This window comes from Lutjanus erythropterus, chromosome 5, assembly GCF_056507025.1.
Source record: "Lutjanus erythropterus isolate fLutEry1 chromosome 5, fLutEry1.hap2, whole genome shotgun sequence".
In the NCBI taxonomy this organism is placed as follows: domain Eukaryota; kingdom Metazoa; phylum Chordata; class Actinopteri; order Lutjaniformes; family Lutjanidae; genus Lutjanus; species Lutjanus erythropterus.
Genome location: NC_139321.1, coordinates 22,120,292 through 22,143,981, shown reverse-complemented (window position 1 = coordinate 22,143,981; position 23,690 = coordinate 22,120,292). Strand labels below are relative to the sequence as shown.

Sequence of the window (23,690 nt, the reverse complement as noted above, 5' to 3'; positions counted from 1 at the left end):
ACACAAACACACGCGCCTCCCCACCAGTTCCTCAGAGTGTCTAATACACTGGAAAATCAAAGCGCGAGCCTCCCCCGTTCACACACCACCGGTGTTGCGCGTGGAGCACAACAGAGAGGGAGAGAGGTGCTCTCACTCTCCTCTCCACCCCTCAGCTCAACTCTCCAGTAAAGTTCGTTACACACACAGATGTTACAAACTTACATCTGAAGATTTTTTTTTCATTTGCTTTTTTTTATTTGCTTACTTTATAAGCTGCACGGCTGAATGACTTTATGAGGCGAGAGATGTCTGGGTGAGCTGATTTTACGCACATCACTGACATGGATCACAGACTCTCCAGAGGCAGTTGGTTGCCGGTGACAGGACTGGTGATATGTCTGCTTTTGTGTGCGTGTGTAGTGGACCTGGTTCTGGCGCAAATTCGGTACTCCATCCCCGAAGAGCTGGAGCATGGAGCTTTTGTGGGCAACATCGCCGAAGACCTGGGCTTGGATGTGGCCAGGCTGTCAGCGCGTCGGTTCCGTATCGTCTCCGGCGCAAAGAAGCAGTATTTAGAAGTGAACTTGGAGAATGGTATTCTGTTCGTCAACGAAAAGATAGACAGAGAGGAGCTATGTGAACGAAGCCCGAACTGCTTTTTACATTTACAAGTGGTGATTGAGAACCCGTTAGAACTGTACAGAGTGGAAGTGGAGATTTTAGATGTGAATGACAACTCCCCCAGCTTCCCATGGACTGAGTTTAACCTCGACATCACAGAGTCGGCAGCACCCGGCTCCTGTTTCCCGTTAGAAAGCGCGCAGGATCAGGACGTGGGCACCAACTCTCTGCGCTCCTACCAGCTGAGCGCAAACGAGCACTTCGTGCTGAACATCCAGACGCGCAACGATGGAAGCAAGTTTGCTGAGCTCGTGCTGGACACCCCTTTGGACCGAGAACAACAGAAAAAGCATGAGATGGTTCTGACTGCCTTTGACGGGGGGTCACCGGAACGCTCCGGAACAGCGTTGATAACTATTACAGTGTTAGACGCCAACGATAACGTTCCCGTGTTTGATCGCTCCGTTTACCGGGCGAGCCTGGTGGAGAACGCACCGCGGGGGACGCTTGTGCTGAAGCTGAATGCCACAGACCTGGATGAGGGCTCGAATGGAGAGGTGACCTACGCGTTCAGCGGGCACGCACCCCTTAAGGTGCGCGAACTATTCAACGTGGACCCGTACACGGGTGAAATTCGAGTGAAGGGCATCGTGGACTATGAGAAAGCCAGCGTATATGAGCTATATGTTCAGGCTAAGGACAGGGGACCCTCGGCTGTGGCAGTCCACAGTAAAGTGCTGGTGGACATCCTGGACGTGAATGACAACGCGCCCGAAGTCATCCTCACGTCAGTGTCCACTCCAGTTCAGGAAGACGCGCCACCCGGCACAGTGATAGCTGTGATCAGTGTCATGGACCGGGACTCGGGAGAGAACGGGAACGTTGATTGCCAGATTCCGAGCAACGTGCCCTTTCAGCTCCACTCATCTTTTAAAAACTACTACACTCTGGTGACGAGCGAGTTTCTGGACAGAGAAGCGGTGTCCGAGTACAATATTACCCTCACAGCCCGAGACCTGGGCTCTCCGTCGCTCTCCACCAGGAAAACAATCCTCGTCCAAGTGTCAGACATTAATGACAACCCCCCGCGGTTCTCTCAACCTTCATACACTGTTTATGTGACCGAGAATAATGCCCCTGGCGCTTCCATTTGCTCTGTAACTGCATTCGACCCCGATTCTAACCAGAACGCCTATCTGTCTTATTCCATTCTCGAGGGTCAGATTCAGGGCATGCCCGTGTCCACTTACGTCTCAATCAACTCTGACAACGGCAATATCTACGCACTGCGCTCCTTTGATTATGAGCAACTTAGAAACTTTCAGATTCTGGTACAGGCGCAAGACGCTGGTTTCCCTCCTCTCGCCAGTAATGTCACAGTCAACGTCTTTGTGTTGGACCAGAACGACAATGCACCTGTTATTGTGTCCCCGCTGCCCAAAAACGGCACCGTGGCCACAGAGGTGGTTCCGCGGTCAGTAGACGCGGGGTATCTGGTTACCAAAATCACGGCGCTAGACGCGGATGCAGGGCAGAACTCTCGTCTGTCCTATCAGGTGTTGCAGGCTACAGACCCGGGACTGTTCAGCGTGGCTCTGTACACCGGTGAAATCAGGACTATTCGCCGGCTGGTGGAAAAAGACGCAACAAGGCAAAGACTGGTAATATTAGTGAAGGACAACGGGCAGCCGCCACTCTCCGCTACCGTCTCCATTGTCCTCACAGTGGTAGACAGCGTGCCCGAGTCGCTGTCAGATTTCGGAGACCTCACTCTCAGCCCACAGCCCCCCTCAAACCTCGCTCTCTACTTGATCGTGTCACTGAGCACAATATCTTTAATATTCCTGGTGGCAATTATCGTGCTGGCTGCGGTCAAGTGCTACAAGGACAGGGAGACCCTGAGTGGGTACAACCTGCCCCCGTTCGCCTGCTGCTGCTGCGGGGGGTTTCAGCCTGAGCCGCCCCCGGAGGTGTTCAAAAAATCCAACCTCAACCTGCAGATCTCATCCGCGGCCAAGGTGCCCACGAACTGCATGGAGGTGAATGGAAACAGCAGTCTGTCACAGTCATATTGTTATAAAGTGTGCCTGACCCCTGAATCAGCCAAAAGTGACTTTATGTTTCTGAAGCCGTGCAGCCCCGGCAGCACACCGAGGAACAACGAGGCGAAGAGCGCGGAGAACTCGTGGAACGCGCACAGCCGGAGCGCATCTGTGAACAACGGAGCAACTACTCCCAGCGAGGTACAGTGAAATCATAAGACCCGAGAGCTTATGTTGTTCATTTAAATCCGCCTGTTCCACTCACTGCCACAACAAAATCCATCTCAGTTTTCCATCAGATAAAGAATCTGGACTGTGACATTTCTCCCATGAAGGTCAAATCACGCATGCCAGACACATTTAAACTCAACTTGATCAAAAAAACTGACATTTTCTTCCTCTTCTCCTCTTTTGCCACTAAGTGTTTCACAGTATGTGTCTCTGCTGTTTTTTTCTAATTATGGAAATAATTTATCCTAATTGTGCAGCCTATGGTAATGTTTGGCACCCGGGAAATGAAATGAGACGAAGCGAGATTAGATTTTAATTGACATATTAATGAAAGTGTAAAATCCTGTCTTGCGAGGAACATATTCTGCGCGCATACCGTGTCTTATCATCTGTGTAGGATGAAGTGAGGTATCAATTACCGTGTGATGAGAGGAAGAGCAGATGGGGCTCAACTGTCCAGGTGTCTTTTTTGCCTAAAAAGAAAAAAAGCTTTTCATAATAATAATAATAATAATTAATTTACGTAATTAAAGTTTGTGAATGTCTCCATCATCCAGTGTCATTGCCACACACTTTTAATGTATTGAGGAGACACACACCTGCTTCCACCTGAGTTTGAACAAAAAGTCAAGGTTATAAACGTGACAGACAAGGTGAATGGCAATTGTGTGAATTCGTCTGTCTTGGGTTCAGACAATTGTTGTTCGACCATGTTGGGGTTTGCGACACGCCTTCTTGTTCTCAAACTAACAATATAGGACAGATAACCTCACTAACTATGCCTCAAGGGCACAAGCACGGCTGAACCATTATACTACACACAATGTGGTGTATTCGCAAGGGGGGGCTGTCCATTATTGATGAAAAATGGCAAATGGCCGGTTTTGGGGAGACAGGGGAGGACATGGAGAGGGGAGGGGGCAAGGAGAAGGAGGAGGGGGTGCAAGGACATGGCTGGACTGAGACGTGGGCCGCCTGTAGATCGCCCCCGCGTTGTCCTCTGAATGCGAGGAGAGATAGAGGGAGAGGGAGAGATGTGGCTTCATATTTGTCGAGCGAGGAAGGGGAGAGGAGGGCTGTAATGGAAGGAGGGGAAAGGAAGGAGACAAGGAGAAAGGAGGTTTACGGAGGCAGGATGTCTACACCAGTGTTTTCTAATTCTAATAGACGGGGCAACAGAGCGTAAATATGTGCGTATTGCTCATTCTCGCCTCCGTGTTTTCATGGAAAGAGCCATGATAGCAGCAGACTCCACCGGGCAGGCAGACTGAGAGATGTCAGCTCGGTCACTGGCACATACACCTCTGGCCACAAGAGGGATTTCGAGGTCACGGTGATTGTTCTGCCTGCAGCTATGCTCCTTCAGGAGACAGTGTCCTTCCTCCCTGTCGTTAATTGGTTCCCCTCATTCACCCGGTGGTGTCCCTCAGCGCAAACACGTGAGCCGTGGCGAGGTCGTCAGTGACACATTAAATCTCAAAGGCAAATCACAATGAAACTACTTGAGCATCACACAGAACCAGTACACGGGCCTGCTTAAGTTGATGAATTGGAGGTGAAAAGAGAGATTAAACACACAGTCGAGCGTGTAAGACGCGCAGGACAGGTGCGAGCACAACGTGTATGCGTGCTAGGCGTGTTGAGCTGTCTCGGGTTGTATATACAGCTGCAAGGAGCGCAAACTTTTCAAGGCTCTCTCTGAGACTTTTAATTAAAAACCTTGCTCGAGGAGCATCAGGCAAATATTAATGTAAAATGATGCATAAAATCCACAAAACAATGACGTGTGTAATTTTCTTAATTTCCTCCCTGGCACGCTTTCCTTTGAAGATTAAAATCATGTTTCGTTTCATCCCGGTGGGGTTCTAATTGGTTTTGTGCGTACTTGGCGAGGAGTGTATTTTGAATACCGATTCTAATAATACGCTTACGTCGCATTCTGCTTGTTAACAACTTTAAGTGAATTAATAGAGCGTGGAATCCATACTATGAGACTCAGAGCCGGAATAAATATGACTCCTTCACCCCCTCCCGCTGCGCCACAGAGGATAAAAGCAAAACTAAGTGACAGGCGAGTCGTAGCTGAAGGCAACAGCACCTCTGCTCTTCACATTTCTGTTCTGCCGAACATCCACAGGGCGGCAGCCGCGGTCCACGTGAAAAAAAAAAGTAATGTCTCCATTTCAGGACGAACACAAAGATAGACTGCTGCTCATGTCAATTACTACTGACCTCTGCTGATCCAAGACGAGTTCTGTTATCAAAACCGGTTTAATTGAAACTTATTTTGAAAAGACATTTCTCAGAATAGATCTGGACAAGTGACACTGAACTACTTTGTGTCTTTATATGGAGAATGTTTCATTTTTAGCATTAATTTGAAATGTTTTTCCTGCTTTTTCCCACAGCTGAAGCAGCCAAACACAGACTGGACTCTCACAAAGAATCAGAACTCCTCCATTAAAAGGTACTAATTTTGACCTTTGACCCTTGTCAACAGAGTATAAAGCAACCTTACATTTTCTCAATATTGCAGTGTGTCTAGGGCTGAACATTTAATAATATTAATATTACTGAAATCACAATGGCCAAATAACAGAAGCTGCATTTTTGAGAAAAGAAAAATGTGTCACAAAACAGCATTATAATGATTACTGTAGTGCTGCAGAGATGCCCTGGCCTTCAAATCTTGTTCGCCAGATGTAGGACTTGTGTGTAATTGGTACACACCCCAACAGATGTCACATCACCATGATTTTATAGCTTTTTTCAGTGAAAATAAAAATTATGATGCAAAATTATCATTCTGACTAATTGTAAATCACATCACAACCACAATATCTGTAAAAAATAATCACAATATAATTTTTTATCACATCCTGCAGCCTTAAATGTGTCCAAGTACAATGCTCTCATACTGCACTGAAGTATAAAGCCTGTATAAAAATCACTCGTGCTAAAATGGATATTCAGTTTAACTTCGAGTTAAGGATGTTGTCATTACAGAATGTTATCTTGTTTCTAGTTATAACTCTATCAACATGGATGGCACCCTAATGCGTAAGGCCATGCATGCAGACCCAGAGAACTATGTCACCTCCATGGGTCCTGGACAGTACTGGACCTGGGGAACTCACATGAGAGGCATGAAAGGTAAGAGAGGCCAAAAACAGGGCACTGCAAACAGTTTTCAGTAAAACAACACACATTTAGGGCTACAGTTGTATTTAGAGTATGTTATGCTCACCCAAACAGAAGTACTGTCTATAACACAGCACAACACCATGCTTTTTGGTCATGACAGTCTGTTTTCCTTTGTTGGTATAGTTTTAAATTATTTCCACTACCACTCACATAAGCAGGGTTATATTCCCAGCCTATCATTATGGCTCTGTTTTTGTATTTTTGTTGCTGACCTCTTCTTTAGTTGTGTGTCATTCTTTATTATTCAGATTACAAAACACTAAACTAAAAATGCAAATGAAAAGAGCACTACAACAGTAAGTCGATAGTGCATAATTAAGTAGCTGCTTCTCCTCTCCTTTGTCTTTATCTATATCATACTACAGACTATAAGATGTCTCCTTCAACCAGTGGGGTCCCCTCTCGCCCCTGGACTCCTCGCTGCACACCTCCTCCCCAGCAGCAGCAACCATCAATCCCCTCCCACCCGCACCCTCACCCTCACCCACACCCACCGCCTGACTACCACCACAATGTGTACATCCCCGGGACACCATCGGGTTTCTGCACCCTGAGGCCTGCAGCACAGCGAAGTGAGCTGGACGTCCACAACTCCTTCTCCACATTTGGCAAGAAGCGACGCCTTCAGATGTCCCCCCAGGGAGAGGCTGCGATGATAAATAATGACCTGTACAATGACTGACGTATCAATGACTGTCTGAATGGATGGTAAAAGTGATATGAAAACAGATGGAGAGACCTTCAGTACATACATTAATGGACATTACAAGTGGTGTGAAAAATACAGAGGATGTGCAATTCATTGAGCAAGAGAAATAATGAATGAGCAATCCATTTGGCTAAAATACTGAAGGAAAATGAAGTCTGATGGCTATTTATGTGACATGCCACTGTAACATGGCCAATTTATGCGTCTGCCTATTATTATTATTATTATTATTATTATTATTATTATTATTATTATTATTATTATTATTATTATTATTTAGACAATCAAACTGGAGCAGCAAATACATCCAAAATGTTTTGAAAAAGCATTAGTGGACAATAATTTTGCACATCCTTATGAATTTATATTTTTGGTTTTATGAAGTGTTTTGGTTTTGTATGTTTGTTTGCTAACAGAGCTTGTGTGAATATGACCAATAGTATGATAATGTATATGCAAGCTGCAACATGATGCAGACTACTGTAAAGACGGGGGATTTCCTCCACACATGTACTGTATACATTTATGAAAATAAAGTATTTTTTTCATATGCTCTTTCTTATGTCTTTTGAACACGCATGTGCTGTAATTCGTAAAATCCAAGGCCTGACTCAATCCACGCACGGTGATACACGCACTCCAACACAGAGTGGGTCGATCTACATGCACAAAGCATTTAGATGTGAGTTTCCTAGATCTGTGTTTAATTAGCTTGAGTCAATTATTTTGGGGTGAAAAAGTTCCACAGCTCCTCTTACAAGGGTGGAAAGCTTTTCGCCTTGGTAAGCTGTTTTCCACGGTGAGGAATAAACATAGTAAAATGCTAACATATGCTAATTGGAGTGCTTGCATTTCCATTTGCCCGCAGAGAATAGTGGGGTTCATTAACTGAACAAACAGAACCACCTCTCTCGAAATATCACTTTAATTAAGACCACGAACACGAATACAAGCGTCAGGGGGAGGAGGGGGGGCTCAGCTGCAAATGCCACACCTGGATGTGAGCTAGGGGGGCCTGTGACTTCTCTCTCTGTGCCCTTTTGCATCTTACTTCTCAGGGAATTAGTTCCTCACATCAACAGATGAGAGCTGGCCACTGGCCAGAAATGAACAGGGTAATTAGGTCGTCGTATGGCTTAGATTGAAAATAATTCCGTTAATAAGGAAACGGGTGTCCGTGGAGAGCGTGCAGGGGAGCAGGCTAACCTTCTCTGCGGTAAGGTGATCCATAGGGACGGCTGAGGGGGCAGCCGTTTTTAGGTCAGCTTGGCTTACTTTCAGATGAGTGAGGGATGGAGCTCTGTTCCTAATATAGAGGTGTAGGATTGTTCTTACTCTCTGCTGCTACAAGAACAACTTTAAAGTTAAATATAGTAATGACAGTTATTTTAAAATCATTAAAGAAATATCCAGAAACATCAAATCCATGTACACATCTACAACTGGAGACCAATCCGAGTAGGCTCACACAAATTTCGGTTACTGTTAAACTCCTTGGTTGGTGAAATTATAATGAAATCAAAGTGTTAAGACTGTACAAAATTATGGTCATAAAAAGTATAAAATCTCCCAGTCTGTTCTGATACAGCGACATAGTACTCAACATATGAAAGCTTGTGTCACTTCACATCATTTAACCTTGCTGGTCATTTGCACTGGGAGCTGTCCATGGCCATGGTGCTGAAATTGTTTTGACCAGTAGCTCTGTCACCGTCAGCTGTAATGTACTATTTCGTCCACCAGAGAGCGCATATGACACGACTCAATGAAAACTGGTGCAGTGTGTTGGATAATGTTTTGGAGGCATCACTCCTTCTCTCCACGACACACCCACACTAGGCCACTCTTACCACCTTTATAAGCCACAATCTGTCTTTTATTCCAAAGAGGTCGCAATAAACAAAGCCATGATTGAAGTAAAAGATGTAGAAAAGTACAGATAATAAAAAACATAGTTAATTTCTTTGTGGTAAGTGTTACTAGAAGTGTTTATATACTGCAACAATATATACATATATATATATATATATATATATATATATATATATATATATATATATATATATATATATATATATATATATATATAAAACAAAAAACAAAGACAAAATATGTGCAAACAATTTTGCATTAATCAAACTTCAGTACAGCTGTAAAAATATTAAAATAACCGCTGCAAAATGTTTAGAAACTAGAAAATATAAAAGTATACAATGAATAGAAAAATGGCCTTGTGAGTGCAATTGTGCAGCTGGTTGTGGTAGAACTCGTCTTAAACAAACAACAACAAACTGATGGGTACCTCTTAAGAAAGGGTTTATAATGGTTTATAATTAGGTTATTACTTGGGTTGTAAGCATGATAAATATTCATAAGCTGTTACAACCTAAAAAAAGATAAAAAAAAGGCAAAAATGACCTGTTGTTTACCAAATATTGAGCCCACATTTATCTGTGCAGTTAAGCCTCAGATGTTATTGCATCATTAGCTTTCTTTGTTTTCTCTTTGTCACCTTCATCAGATATTTGTTCATATCTTAATAGTCAAAAAGTTTCACTTTACACATCAAATTACCAGATGGTTGGTATCTTCTTCAGGGCAGAATTCCAGATGTGGCACAGATGATAATCTCCCTTTAATTGGTGAACAGATCACCTAGTCTAAGTCATCAATAAACAGTGATGTATTTTAAACTTTTGCCAGTTATAAATGTTAGTAATTCATTAGTAAGATTAATTAATAGTTAGAAGCACCAACATCTTACCAAATAGTGAACCAACATGAATGTATGAACACTGTTATAACGTGTTTATGTTTATTCATTATTTACTAAGTGTTTGAAACCTAATTTTAAACAATTTATAAATAATTTATAAGTGTAGTCTTATTGTAAAGTGGTACTAAATGGGGATTTGTATGTTATATCTTTAAAAAAAACTGTAGCTGTCAAAAAGTACTACATAAATTCTGAAAAGAAGTGGAGTTATAGGCCTAATATGGAAGTACTCAAGTAAAGTACAAGTACCTCAAATTTGTATTCAAGTAAAGTACTTGAGTAAGTGTATGTAGTTACATTCCACTACTGCTCGAGCCCATGCTTATTAAAGAATAAATACTTGTCATGTGGACTGCCACAAGCAACATGCTTGTGACCCATTTACATCCCGTGATGAAGTGTAGATGTAGATGTATATGATTAGAATCATTCAGAACATTCAAACATATGGACTAGATGGCAGTCAAATACTGCATTAAATAGTATTTATCCACGATTCATACCCAGTCACAATAAACACAATAAACCTGTGATATTCAAGTATAAACATTTGCATTTGGCTTGGCAACACATTTCTCCAGCAGAGGGCATCATGGAGTAAGAATCACTGCACACCAAACAGGTTGATTTACAGAGTAAATTCATTTTTCTTTGTAAACTCGGGGAGTGTGGAGCTGGGAGATTACAATGACGTAATCCAAAACAATGAGAGACAAAGAAAGGGAGTTTGGCTGAATGCATCTGGGGGGAGAAAAAAACCCCCCAACAACAACAGAGTGGAGGCGGGAGGGGCAGAGAAGTTCACAGTTCTTTTCTCTGTCTCCTTTTTTTCTTCCTAACAGATGCACATAAAACCACACAAAACAACCTCTTATTAGCAGTACGGCTATTAAACCCAGTTCTATTTCTAATCTCACTTTTATATATGAAGAAAAAACAAACACATGTAGGAATATTTAGACAATACTGATTATACTTTTTTATTATACAATACACTGTGTATATAATGTATACACATTACCGTACAAAGGTTTGGAATTTACTGCCCCCAAAACTTGATTTGGTACAGTCACATGGCTGAGATGATTACTCTATATTTTTTGATGCTATTTTCTTGCTTTTGGTTGTACAGAGTTCTCTTTACAAATAGTTGTTGTTTTGTTTGAAGGGTTTGGAAAAAAAGTCATCTTTTGTTCATGGAGATGAAATGCTGTTCAACCAGAGTGACAACAGAGAGGGCAGAAAGAGACAAATACGCCTCTGAGCAACAGTTAGATATAAATATAAGAAATCACCAGTTATTGGTAAAAGAAACTGGAAGCTTTGTGTCACATTCTGTAATAGGAAGAAAATCTGAAGAAAAATGTGGCCACAAAAAATCCCATTCTCATTGCACTGCTGTGGTTCAATGATGACCTGGAATCACTTATGTTTTTTCTGGACTGACAAACAAAATCAAAATCGAAGGGGGGCAGTGGTTACAACCATGTTCTCCCTTGTCATGCAACACTGTGGGAACATTGACTGAATGAAAGTTTTAATAATTTAATATTTCCTCTTTTGGGGCCTAAACTATTTCAAAAGTAAATAATGCATTTGTTGTCTGGATTATACAGCTTTTATCTATGTTAAAATAGTCATTACTGAATGAAGGAAGAAAAACATCAAAATGACTGGTGACTCCAAACTTTTGAAAAGAATGAGGAGGAGGAGGAGTGTGTGTGTGTGTGTGTGTGTGTGTGTGTGTGTGTGTGTGTGTGTGTGTGTGTGTGTGTGTGTGTGTGTGTGTGTGTGTGTGCGTGTGTGTGTGTGTGTGTGTGTGTGAGTGTGTGAGTGTGTGCATGTAAAGAAGGTTTAGATTTAAGGTAGGTATTCAACTTTTCCCAAATTATGTCTGACATACAGTAAGACATGGAGAAAGCTACAGATGCTGTGCTAAAAGTTTGTGTTTAAGGTGTACAGAGTGTTCAGTTGTTTAACTTTACAAAACAACAAAGAGGCTCTCTGAAGCATTTCATTTCAAACATTAGAACCACTGTAATAATGAGACACCACAGCAAAACGCGGTGCTTTGCTGCCACCAAGTGACAGGGGAAGGTAATACAACTTAGGATGTAGTTGAAGAGTTTTCTTTTATTGGTTCCAAATTCCATTGACTTTGTTAACTTCTCTCACCCATCATATTATCACCTGGAAGTTTCCTGCTTTTTTTTGGAATATTTAAAACTACAAATTTGTGCAGCGTTTGTATTAAACAGAGTACAGAGTGTGAAATGGAAGTTTTTAATCCAGTGTTCGTAAATATTTTACAATTGAAAACTGGTAGGTCTTAGTTTGTTTGGATCAGGTAAATATGAAATGCACTGACGGACAAAGCTATACTTTCGAGGCATGACATCAGTGTGGCTCTTAATAGCCTTCAGTGCTAGAGGGTTCCTGAAAAATTATACAAGTTAAAACAAAGTGGCAATTTCAAAAAACAAAAAAGGTCAGTCATTTGTTAACGGGAGTACTTCACTGTGAATGACAGCTATGCAGTGTAGATTTTTGAGTGATTTCTTTTTTCCATTGTCATTGCAGGGGTTTGGTTAAGAAAAAAAAAGGCAAGCAAGTCATAATAATTGCTGAGAAAAATACAAACAGTCTGGATACATAGAATGGCCCTCACCCAGGAGAGTGAATCAAAACACAGGATGTCAGGATGGATAACTTTCACAATAAAATGTAAATTCAAAAACATACAGCACCACAAAGAGGGCAGGTCAGAGCGGGCATGTGTGCTTTTTGTACAGGAGGAAAATATGCAATAAGCACACATTAACTGAGGTGATCTACTAATGCGCGAGAAGTAAATGCTTTACATATGGAAAAACAGGCGCGCCTTGAGTGAGCAAGACACATGTAACACTGTTCACAACATAACTTCCAAGTTTATCGACAATCCCTATGGCACAGATAACAGAATTATCATCTTAGCAACAATATTAACAGAATTTAACAACACTCATATAACCCGATTATGGTGAAGGACTAGGATGTGCGTTAAACTGTTAGTAGACTACTGAACAAAAGGGGCAGCAAGTTTAGCACCAGAGCTGTGCCTATCAATGAACTTTACACACACTGTTTGTTTTTCAGAATAAAAATGTGCAGAACTCACTGTGTCATCAGAACACACACAGTGGAGTGTCACATGCCAAGGAAGTGTTAAAGTAGTCCAAATATTCAGGAAGCAGAAACTTTCCTCTCTCCTCACTGTGTCACTGGGTCAGTAATTAGCCAGGAGGGCTCCTGTGCCTTTATATGCTTGGCTTTTGCACCAAACTGGAGCTAATGTGAGCCTTTCTAACAAGGGGCAACACGTAGCTCTCGCCAGTGGTCACATTTGTAAAGTAAGGAGTCTGTGGGACCCTAGGACGAACCACAGAGCACCTATGCACTGCTGGCTCAAAAGGAGTTAAAAGGTCTGACATATAGCTTGTAGTGGAAAGTAACTAAGCATATTTTCTATAGTTAAGTACAATCTTGAGGTAATTGTACTTTTATGTGGATGTTTTGCTCTATACCTCTATTCCCCTGTAGTAGAAGGAACCTTGACTTTCAGGTGCATGCAAACATCAAAATACTGGTCCACATTTGAAGGTAAACTTTGACTATTAACTTTTTCACTTTGCAAGCCACAGCACGATATAAAAAACCTGTGTGAATTGATGATCAAAGGTGACCTGAAAAATTAATTAATAATAATTCTGACTACTATCTGCCACTTTTGTGCTTATTAATTTTATGATTTGTGTTTTGTTTAGTCTTTGTATTGAATGTCCTGTCTATTGCTAACTTTTTACAGTTATGTTTTATTGTTGCGGTTGTTCTGACCAGGTCTCTCTTGAAAATAAAATGCTGTGTCTTATTATGATTATAATATTTAGGTTAAGTTAGAAATATTATGAATATGTGATCATCACAGCACATCTACAATCCCTTGACTATATAACTCATGTTGCCACAAGGCTCAAAAGTAATAGTGTATTTCTTTTGGATTGTTATAATTTTAAACAGATTCATTTGTATTGTACATAGGTGGTCTTCTGGCACTTAGAGAGTTTGATGAAATGATTTGCTCATTTGTTGTTGAGTAATTAAATATGATATTCAATATGAAATAGTAAAAAAGGGTACTCCATATTGATTGTCATATTTAGGTAGAGCCTATACTCACAACCATCAAGACTGACCTGAATTTGGCTTTTGATGAACAAATCATATGTTGTGAGAAAAAAAAAAAAAAAAACTTTTTGCATATTTCAGTTCCATTATTAATTTTGTATTCTAACAGCTTTCCTTGTTTTTTTTATGTTTTTATGTAACCAGTTGGATTAAAAGCAACAATTGGCCAGTAGCCAATAACTAACTTTTCATTTCCTCTGGCTCCTCTGTTCATGTAAATGTGCACTACCAGCAACAGAGAAAATCCCAAGTGAGACGAACGCAATCATACAGTGTTAAATGGTGATTTAATATGCAATATATCTCCATCCCTGTTGTCCCAAACAACACCAGGCAGGGGTTCAGGTGAATACAAATACAACAAATTAATCAAATTTTCAATGTAATTGTGTTAGAATTTCTTATTTCTTCAATCATCATTACACAAGAGGATACAGCCTGTTTAATTTAGAAATAATGGCAAAGCAATTACTGTGAAAAGCCTAACATGCTGCTTACATGGATACAAAACTCAATTACATTATTTAACATCACCTAATTCTTTTTGTATATCACTTATCCAGGAGCTTAAACTTTCACCAGCGTGCAGAGGGCAAGAGGCAGGGTGCACACTGGAAGAGTCTCAAGGTCTAACACACAATGACAGACAACACATTCATCTCTCACATTCATATCTAAGGGTGATTTAGAGTTGGCCCATTCACCTAACATGCATGTGTTTGAACTATAGGTAGAACCACGAGTGCCAAGAAGAAACCTGTGAAGATAAAGATAGAACAACTAAACTGTAGACACAGAGGGAGGGAGTGTGACTGAACCACATCATCACTAAACACAACACACAAATAAGAAAACTCATTGTGTGTGTGCAAATGTGCCTGTGACTTTTGCCAAGGGCTGGATGATAAAAAAAAAAATCTAATTATTTTGACTGCTATTGCAATTGTGATATGATTTGCGATATTAGAGATAATGATCATTTTTACATCATTATTCTTATTTTGATTGAATTTTGTTGAAATGGCTATGGTGTGAATTTTTTGCAGCAATCTCTACCAAATTAATTATTTTTTTAAAGTCTGTAGGATCTGATTTGTAAGACAGAACATCTTTGCCTCATAACATTCATTAATTTAAATGTTTTTTGACACACATTTTGCCTTTAACAATTGTCTATTGTGTAAGGTGTCTGACACGTGCTGACCAGAGCCTGGGTGGGGAATACTGCCGATCAATATCTAAGGTATCAATGTCTGGGGTTCTTAAAAAAAGAAGAAGCTCTTATAGTTCAGTTTGGTTACATGTTAACTTGGTTCTCAGGACAGTTCCCAACACATATTCCTCATGTACTGCAAAGGCAATCACACTCAGCAAACACTTGCACAACACTCAGCCAAACATATAAATGATGATCGTAGTTTCAGGGCTGAATCATATGAAAAACAAATATTTTGACAGAATTTAGATTTGAGTGACAATTTTAGTGGGAATTTCATTTTTACTGGAAAAAAAAGATGATGATGTGTTTGTTGCTGGGGTCTGTGCAGCTATGAAACAATTACCAGTTTCATGATAAGCCATGATAAAATTTAAGATGATCTCAATGATAATTTAGGCTGTGTTTGATTATTTGATTAAGGGTTCTGGCCCTTTACTCTTTTTTTTTTTTTCAAAGCGCATGCACATTAACTCTGACCACACTCGAAATACACACAAAGTGCTTTATGTCTTTTTCTTCTTTACTATCAACAGCTTTTCATATTGCATTTACTTAGCTCATAAGCTGTGACAGACGTGCTTCACAGTAGCTGTCTGACATGAAATAGTAGGGTAAACACACATGCTACCAATAATGCTAAGTAGAAATACTAATACAACACAGTAAAATGCCCTGTTACAAGTAAAAGTACAGCATTAAATGTTATTTAAGTAAGAGAATGTAAGTATATTCAGGAAAAAGTACTTAAATTATTAAAAGTAGTAAAATGTTCCCTGTGACTGTTATAGACTACTTTTAAATATTATATCAGTAGATTATTACTCATGCATTAATGCAAAAGATGATTTTTCCTGTCGGTAAGGCGGAGCTTACAGGGCTGCAAATGATTATGAGTTTCATTTTGGATTAATCTGCTGATAATTTTCTCCATGAATCAACTGATTGTTTGGTTTGGTTGTTGGTTGAAATAGTGAGAAATGTGGTCACAATTACCCAGAACCCAAAGTGTGTGACACCCTCATGGTGCTTATTTTGCCCAAAAACAAAATTCAACATGATTACAAATACATTAAAAACTCAAATCAAAACAGTTGCCAATTAATGAAAAAATAAAAATTAATTAAATTAATGTAATTTACTGAATTTACTCAACCAATTTATTAAATGATTAATTGCTTCAGCTCTACTTATGTAAATCATGGGTAGTTTCACTGATCATAAAACATCATTTTTATAAACTGCTCCAATGTTCTGTGTGTAAAAATCTAAGTTTGGGAAGCAATTAGTATAAAAGCTGTCAGATAAATGTAGTGAAGTAATCTTTCCATCTGAGAATGAGTTCAGTAGACGAAGAAAGTGGCAGAAAATTGAATAAAATTAGTTGAAAGTTTCTCAAAATTGTACCTAAATACAGTATTTGAGTTAATGTACTTAGTTACATTCCACCATTGATCATTAGTGAGTTGTGTGTTTGAGAAAAATAAAAGATGTGAATTAGATGTTAATGACTCCAGTACTAAGTCATTAAGTGAAAAAAATCTAAAAAGAGACAAATTAAATACTGGTCACACTGTAGTTAAAACAGCCACTGAAGTGTCATTCCAAGTTGTATCAGATATGCTTGTATTGGCTCACTGGAACCATATAATTCATTTCCCTGATATAATATACTGTACATATGATAGAGGATTGTTTATAATTAAGCTGTCAATTTTTGGAAAATGTATGATATAAAATTCTGAAGTTGGGCAGGAGGCAATACAATTTGACTCGGTTCTACTCTTAGGGAAGCTCCTTGCTGCATATCAAGACAGAAAACAATCCCCAGTTTAATAAAATACAATCTAATGTGTATAAACACTGATCAAACTGAAGCCTGGGTAAATATTTTGTTAACAACAGCAGAAAAAAGGGTGAAAAGTGAGGGTCATATTACAATTAGATATGAAAGATAATTGTAGCACACTATCTGTAAACTGACACAGCAACTTAATTTCTTCTGAGGCCTAATGCTGCTATACATTGTAGTACACTTTCTAACCACGTCAATGTTTCTCATCCTTGGATACCTTGAGGAAATGAGTTCCCTCTAACTGACACACCGTTATCAGCTACCTCAAATGTCAGCCATCCCCCTACAGACACAAAGGCAAGTCACTGCACTATGTGCAGTCTCTGTCACATGGTGTCACTGTTGACCACCAAAGCATAATGTGTCTCTCTCCTCAAGTCATGACACACCCATTTATAAAGGGTGTAGGACACAGCTTTCTGGGAGATAAGCTTTTTATTTTTAAATTAAGAACAGGATGCAAAGTCATGTCCTATATTTAGTCAGGTTTTAACATCAACAAAACCAACACATGTTTTTAGAACCTGGAGTATTGTTTCCTGCAGACGAAAGGATGCATTTTTGGGCCACTGTCTTTGTTTTGTGTGCAGTACTGCCCAGCGCTTTGTCTGTCACACGGTACTCCATAGCCGAGGAGATGGAAAGAGGCTCTGTTGTGGCGAATCTCGCTGAGGATCTGGGACTTGAGCTTGGAGGTTTGGCACAACGAGAGGTAAAACTTGATATTTTCCATAACAAGAAGTATCTAGATGTCAATAAAAAGACAGGAGAACTGTATATCGTGGAGAAGATGGACAGGGAATATCTTTGTCCGACGAAAACTGCCTCCTGTTTTCTAAAGCTTGATGTTATCATAGAAAGCCCCTTGCGTATTTTCAACATTGAACTTGGAATAACGGACATAAATGATAATGCTCCACACTTTCGACGAGACAGAGTGGAGCTCGACGTTTCAGAATCGGCGACGCCTGGAGAGAGATTCTCCCTGCCTAATGCAGTGGATCCAGATGTTGGCATAAATACAATCAAAACATACAAACTTAGCGTCAGTGAACATTTCACCATCGAAATTCAGTCGGGCAGTGATGGCACTCAGTATGTTGATTTGGTGTTGACCAAGTCTCTGGACAGAGAGGAGAATGCAGTTCATAATTTAATACTGACTGCTGTGGACGGCGGGGTCCCTGTGCGCTCTGGCACTGCCAACATTATTGTTCGAGTGCAGGATACAAACGATAATCCTCCTCGATTTGACAAGCAGACTTATACGATTAATATGACAGAAAATTCCCCAATCGGAACCTTAGTGATGAAGCTCAACGCTACAGATCTTGACGAAGGTCTGAATTCAGAGATAGAGTACTCATTCACCCTTTACACGTCTGAAAAAACACAAGGTGTCTTTGCAATCAATCCTAACACAGGAGAGATAACTGTGAAGGGTACGATTGACTACGAAGACATGAAATTTTACGAGATGCACATTGAGGCCAGAGACAAAGGGACGCATCCCTTATTGGGGCAATGTACAGTAGTCGTCCATCTGACGGATATGAATGATAATTATCCAGAAATTACCATCCAGTCCGTCAAAAACACAGTAGATGAAAACATCCCAGTAGGAAGTATCATTGCACTGGTGGGCATAAGTGATCGAGACACTGGAGATAATGGAAAAGTAAGTTTATCCATAAACAAGAACCTGCCCTTTATACTTAACCAGTCATCAGATAGGCCGATGCATTACAAGCTCATAGTGTCTGAACCCTTAGATCGAGAATCAATGCCTGAATATGACATCACACTCATTGTGACAGATGCAGGAACGCCCCCTTTATCTGATAACGAAACAATACACTTGCATCTAATGGACGTCAATGATAACGCGCCACAGTTCCCTCTTTCATTTTATACCATACGTGTGATGGAGAATAACGCACCTGGAGCCTTGCTCAGTTCTCTCACTGCCTTTGACCCTGACCTCCATGAAAACCAGTATCTAGTTTATTTCATCCTGGAGAAGGAGATAGCCAACACCTCCATGTCCATGCTGTTCTCCATCAATCCAGAGAACGGGAATCTTTACGCACTCAAAACTTTTGACTATGAGATCGAGAAGGAGTTTCTTTTCCACATCGAGGCCAGAGACTCTGGCTCTCCTCCACTCAGCAGTAACGTGACCGTCCACATCATCATAGTGGACCAGAACGACAACGCTCCGGTTATTGTGTCTCCGTGGCGCGCGCACGGCTCGGTGGTGGAGGAGAAGATCCCCAGATCCACCGATAAAGGCTCTCTGGTTGCCAAGGTGATAGCCTTAGACACCGACTCGGTGCACAACTCTCGGATTACCTACCAGTTTCTACAGGTGACTGACGCCACCTTGTTCAGTCTGGATCAATACAACGGAGAGATCCGGACTATGAGGATGTTCAGTTACAGAGATCCGCGACACCAGAGACTGGTTGTTGTTGCCAAGGACAACGGGGAGCCTGCTCTCTCTGCTACAGTCACCATCAAGCTGTCCACAGTGGAGACTGCCGTTAAGGCCTACTCTGACATGACTGAGGTGCCTCTAGAATACGACATCTTTTCAGACCTCAACCTGTATTTGGTCATCGGTCTGGGCTCGGTGTCATTTCTCCTGCTCATCACCATATTGGTCACCATCGTGCTCAAGTGTCAGAAACCCAAGCCCAGCAAAGCGGCTCCTCCCTGCAGGAACAGTGTGATCAGTGAGAGGAACTCCACCATCGCAGACTCCACTCTGGTCTCCAACGATGCCTACTGGTACAGTCTGTTTCTAGCAGAGACCAGGAAAGGAAAGCTGGTGGTCAGACAGCCTGTGCCAAAGGGCTCCAGATACATCGTGTCCAGTATACCAAGAGGCACAGGACTGACAGATACTAGTGACTCAGCAGCGTCTACTCTGCAGGTAAGAGTCCAATGTGTATTTAATAATCATTTACCAGCATTAAGTTGCATCATATTTACCTTCGTAGACACTTAATGAGATTACAAATCCCGTCACCCTTATGACTCCTTGTAGCGATATCGTGGGGGAAAAAATAAATAAATCACATAATCTCAGCCCGATTGTCTATAAAATGAATGTTTAGGTGCTTCGGTATTTTAATGTGTTTTCACATACATGATACAAACAAATTAATACAGACAGAAAACGTAAAGCGTGATGGAGAGGTGCAGAAAACCGCCAGTGGGGCTTGATCAGGGAAGTCTTCAGCGCAAACATGTATGTATTAGAAAGGAAAAAAGAACAAAACTTAAAATATGAAATAAGATATTACAAAAAGAAAAATAGGAAAAATGAAAATACTGCTGACATGACGAAATAATCACGTATGCAAAATTAATCCTTGGAAATCATAGCGGGTATTGAAAACAAAACAAAAAGAGCTTTCTTAAAATATACTGGTGCTACGTTTAAACACGGGAACCCTGAGCTTATGGTGTTTTGAGTGCAATAAATGTGGATTGTAGAGATCATCAAAATGCCGTTTGAAGGTAGGATGGTGTTGTAAAAAGTTTAAATAAACATGGCACTTTGGTCTTGGGTGACGTGAAATACACTGATAATGCTTGGCTGAAAAAAAACGATCGTAAGACTTAACATTACTAGTCCGGTAATAAGAATTTATCAGTGATGCAAAGCTCATAACACACAGGGGTTCAAAATACAAAAGGTGGCGCTGTTCTCTTAATAAAAAAACAAGCAATAACCGCCATGATAGTGAATAGTTGTCACTGGAATAGACCTCAGAGACCGGACAGCTCCGTGGTGCTGAAACGTCAAGCCACAAATGGGATGCCGTTTTTTCTCCACCGATACTTCTCTGGATTAAATTCAGAAGAATGCGACTGAGATCATAACCGTTTGTAAAAATCTGAATGACAAGGGAAATGTACGTTATGTTGCTTGAACAGCGGTGAACCCACACACCACAATGGGGCCCGATGTAACAATGGAGTCTAGCAAACGGTACGTGCTTTTCATTTTTCTTCTTTTGTTTGTTCGTAACATAACGACTTCAGTGACTCATTATTCAATACCAGAGGAGATGAAAGAAGGATCAGTTGTCGCAAATCTTGCCACTGATCTCAGCCTTGATGTTAAAACACTGAATCAGAGGAGGATGCGTCTGGACATCATTGCCAATAAGAAATATTTGGATGTGAACAAAGACACTGGTGAACTGTATGTTGTTGAGAAGATTGACAGGGAATATATTTGTCCTGCAAAGTCCTCTTGCTACCTCAGACTTGAGGTAATACTGGAAAACCCAGTACGGATTTTTAACATAGAAGTAGAAATTTTGGATATGAACGACAACGCCCCACAATTTCGAAGAGACGTCATACATTTAGACATATCTGAAGCGACGCCAAAAGGAGAAAGATTCTCTCTTAGCAATGCAGTTGATCCTGATGTTGGAACCAATTCAGTAAAAACATACCATCTGAGTGAAAGTGAACATTTTAATATTGAAGTTCAGACTGGAAGAGAAGGCTCTAAATTTGCTGATTTAATCTTGAAAAAGGTTTTAGACCGGGAGCAGCAAGCTGTTCATAATTTAATACTGACAGCTGTAGATGGAGGCACACCTGCTCGATCTGGTACTGCAAGTGTTATTGTTCGTGTTTTGGACACAAATGATAACGCTCCGGCATTTGACAAGGTGAATTATAATTTAAAAGTAATGGAAAATTCTCCCATAGGGAGTCTTGTTATTCATCTCAATGCAACAGACTTAGATGAGGGATCAAATTCTGATATAACATACTCATATAGTTTATATACATCAGAGAAAACACAAGAAACATTTAATCTGAATCCTTCCACTGGTGAAATTACTGTTAAAGGGACGTTAAATTATGAAGATTTCAAAATTTATGATATGGAAGTTATAGCAACTGATAAAGGAGCAAACAGTTTATCAGGACAATGTACTATAAAGATTCTGGTTGAAGACATGAACGACAATCATCCAGAAATATCTATTAAATCATTTCAGAGTCCAGTCAATGAAAACATCGAGTTAGACACAGTGATAGCTGTAGTTAGTGTCAGTGATAAAGACTCAGGTGACAATGGAGTGGTTGATCTTCATATTCCACATAATATGCCTTTCAAACTGAGGGAATCCTCTGATAACTATTATGAATTAGTGGTGTCAGAGCCGTTAGACCGTGAGAAGGTTCCAGAATATGACATCACTTTCACTGTTACAGACAGAGGTTCTCCTCCTTTATCTGACAATGAAACTATGACGTTAGAACTGCTGGATGTTAATGACAATGTTCCACAGTTCCCTCTTTCATTTTATACCATACGTGTGATGGAGAATAACGCACCTGGAGCCTTGCTCAGTTCTCTCACTGCCTTTGACCCTGACCTCCATGAAAACCAGTATCTAGTTTATTTCATCCTGGAGAAGGAGATAGCCAACACCTCCATGTCCATGCTGTTCTCCATCAATCCAGAGAACGGGAATCTTTACGCACTCAAAACTTTTGACTATGAGATCGAGAAGGAGTTTCTTTTCCACATCGAGGCCAGAGACTCTGGCTCTCCTCCACTCAGCAGTAACGTGACCGTCCACATCATCATAGTGGACCAGAACGACAACGCTCCGGTTATTGTGTCTCCGTGGCGCGCGCACGGCTCGGTGGTGGAGGAGAAGATCCCCAGATCCACCGATAAAGGCTCTCTGGTTGCCAAGGTGATAGCCTTAGACACCGACTCGGTGCACAACTCTCGGATTACCTACCAGTTTCTACAGGTGACTGACGCCACCTTGTTCAGTCTGGACCAATACAACGGAGAGATCCGGACTATGAGGATGTTCAGTTACAGAGATCCGCGCCACCAGAGACTGGTTGTTGTTGCCAAGGACAACGGAGAGCCTGCTCTCTCTGCTACAGTCACCATCAAGCTGTCCACAGTGGAGACTGCCGTTAAGGCCTACTCTGACATGACTGAGGTGCCTCTAGAATACGACATCTTTTCAGACCTCAACCTGTATTTGGTCATCGGTCTGGGCTCGGTGTCATTTCTCCTGCTCATCACCATATTGGTCACCATCGTGCTCAAGTGTCAGAAACCCAAGCCCAGCAAAGCGGCTCCTCCCTGCAGGAACAGTGTGATCAGTGAGAGGAACTCCACCATCGCAGACTCCACTCTGGTCTCCAACGATGCCTACTGGTACAGTCTGTTTCTAGCAGAGACCAGGAAAGGAAAGCTGGTGGTCAGACAGCCTGTGCCAAAGGGCTCCAGATACATCGTGTCCAGTATACCAAGAGGTACAGGACTGACAGATACTAGTGACTCAGCAGCTTCTACTCTGCAGGTAAGAGTCCGATTTGTACTGGGTTATCATTTCTCAGTATTAAGATGTATTATATTTACCTTCGTAGACATTTAGAGATTACAAATCGTTACCATTGTAATGATTCGTTTTAGCAATGCTGGGGGAAATGTAATTTTAAATTCACATAATCTCAGCCTGATTGTGTATAAAATGACTTTTTAGGAGTTATTTGAATTTGTTTTCACGTACATAATACATATAAATTAATATAGACATAAACAACATAAAGCCTAATGGAGAGGTGCAGAAAACGGTCAGAGGGGGTTTCATCAGGGAACTCTTGAGCGCAAAACTATATGTATTACAAAGGAATCAATACTTAAAACATGGAAAAAAAAAAAAAAAAAAAAAGTAGAAAACGAATAAGGTCAACATTGCTCATACTAGTAAACAACCATGTATACCAAAATAATCCATAGATAACATAGCGAGGATTAA

General features: G+C 40.8%; 3 protein-coding genes across 4 annotated transcripts in view; all 3 read left to right on the top strand.

Moving 5' to 3' along the window:
* Window positions 1-7: 7 nt before the first annotated feature.
* LOC146326864 (protocadherin-10) lies at window positions 8-7,339 on the top strand. Of its 2 annotated transcripts, XM_084719151.1 has the most exons (5): window positions 8-2,642; window positions 2,733-2,846; window positions 5,285-5,343; window positions 5,902-6,029; window positions 6,446-7,339. In XM_084719151.1, exons 1-5 carry the CDS (start codon window positions 324-326, stop codon window positions 6,760-6,762), a joined length of 2,937 nt encoding a protein of 978 aa, XP_084575277.1. In that variant the 5' UTR covers window positions 8-323; the 3' UTR covers window positions 6,763-7,339. The 2 variants fall into 2 exon arrangements, with proteins under 2 accessions (XP_084575277.1, XP_084575276.1); XM_084719150.1 differs by having other exon boundaries at window positions 9-2,846.
* A 9,951-nt stretch (window positions 7,340-17,290) lies between these two features.
* On the top strand, window positions 17,291-19,873 carry pcdh2a1 (protocadherin 2 alpha 1). The gene has a single exon (XM_084718272.1). The coding sequence runs from the start codon at window positions 17,375-17,377 to the stop codon at window positions 19,871-19,873; it is 2,499 nt and encodes an 832-aa protein (XP_084574398.1). The 5' UTR covers window positions 17,291-17,374.
* Window positions 19,874-20,636: 763 nt separating this feature from the next.
* LOC146326861 (protocadherin alpha-C2-like) overlaps window positions 20,637-23,690 on the top strand; it is a 33,027-nt gene continuing 29,973 nt past the window's right edge. The window contains exon 1 of the mRNA XM_084719149.1: window positions 20,637-23,231. Coding sequence (XP_084575275.1) covers window positions 20,829-23,231 — 2,403 coding nt within the window. The 5' untranslated portion in view covers window positions 20,637-20,828. The remainder of the gene's footprint in view (window positions 23,232-23,690) is intronic.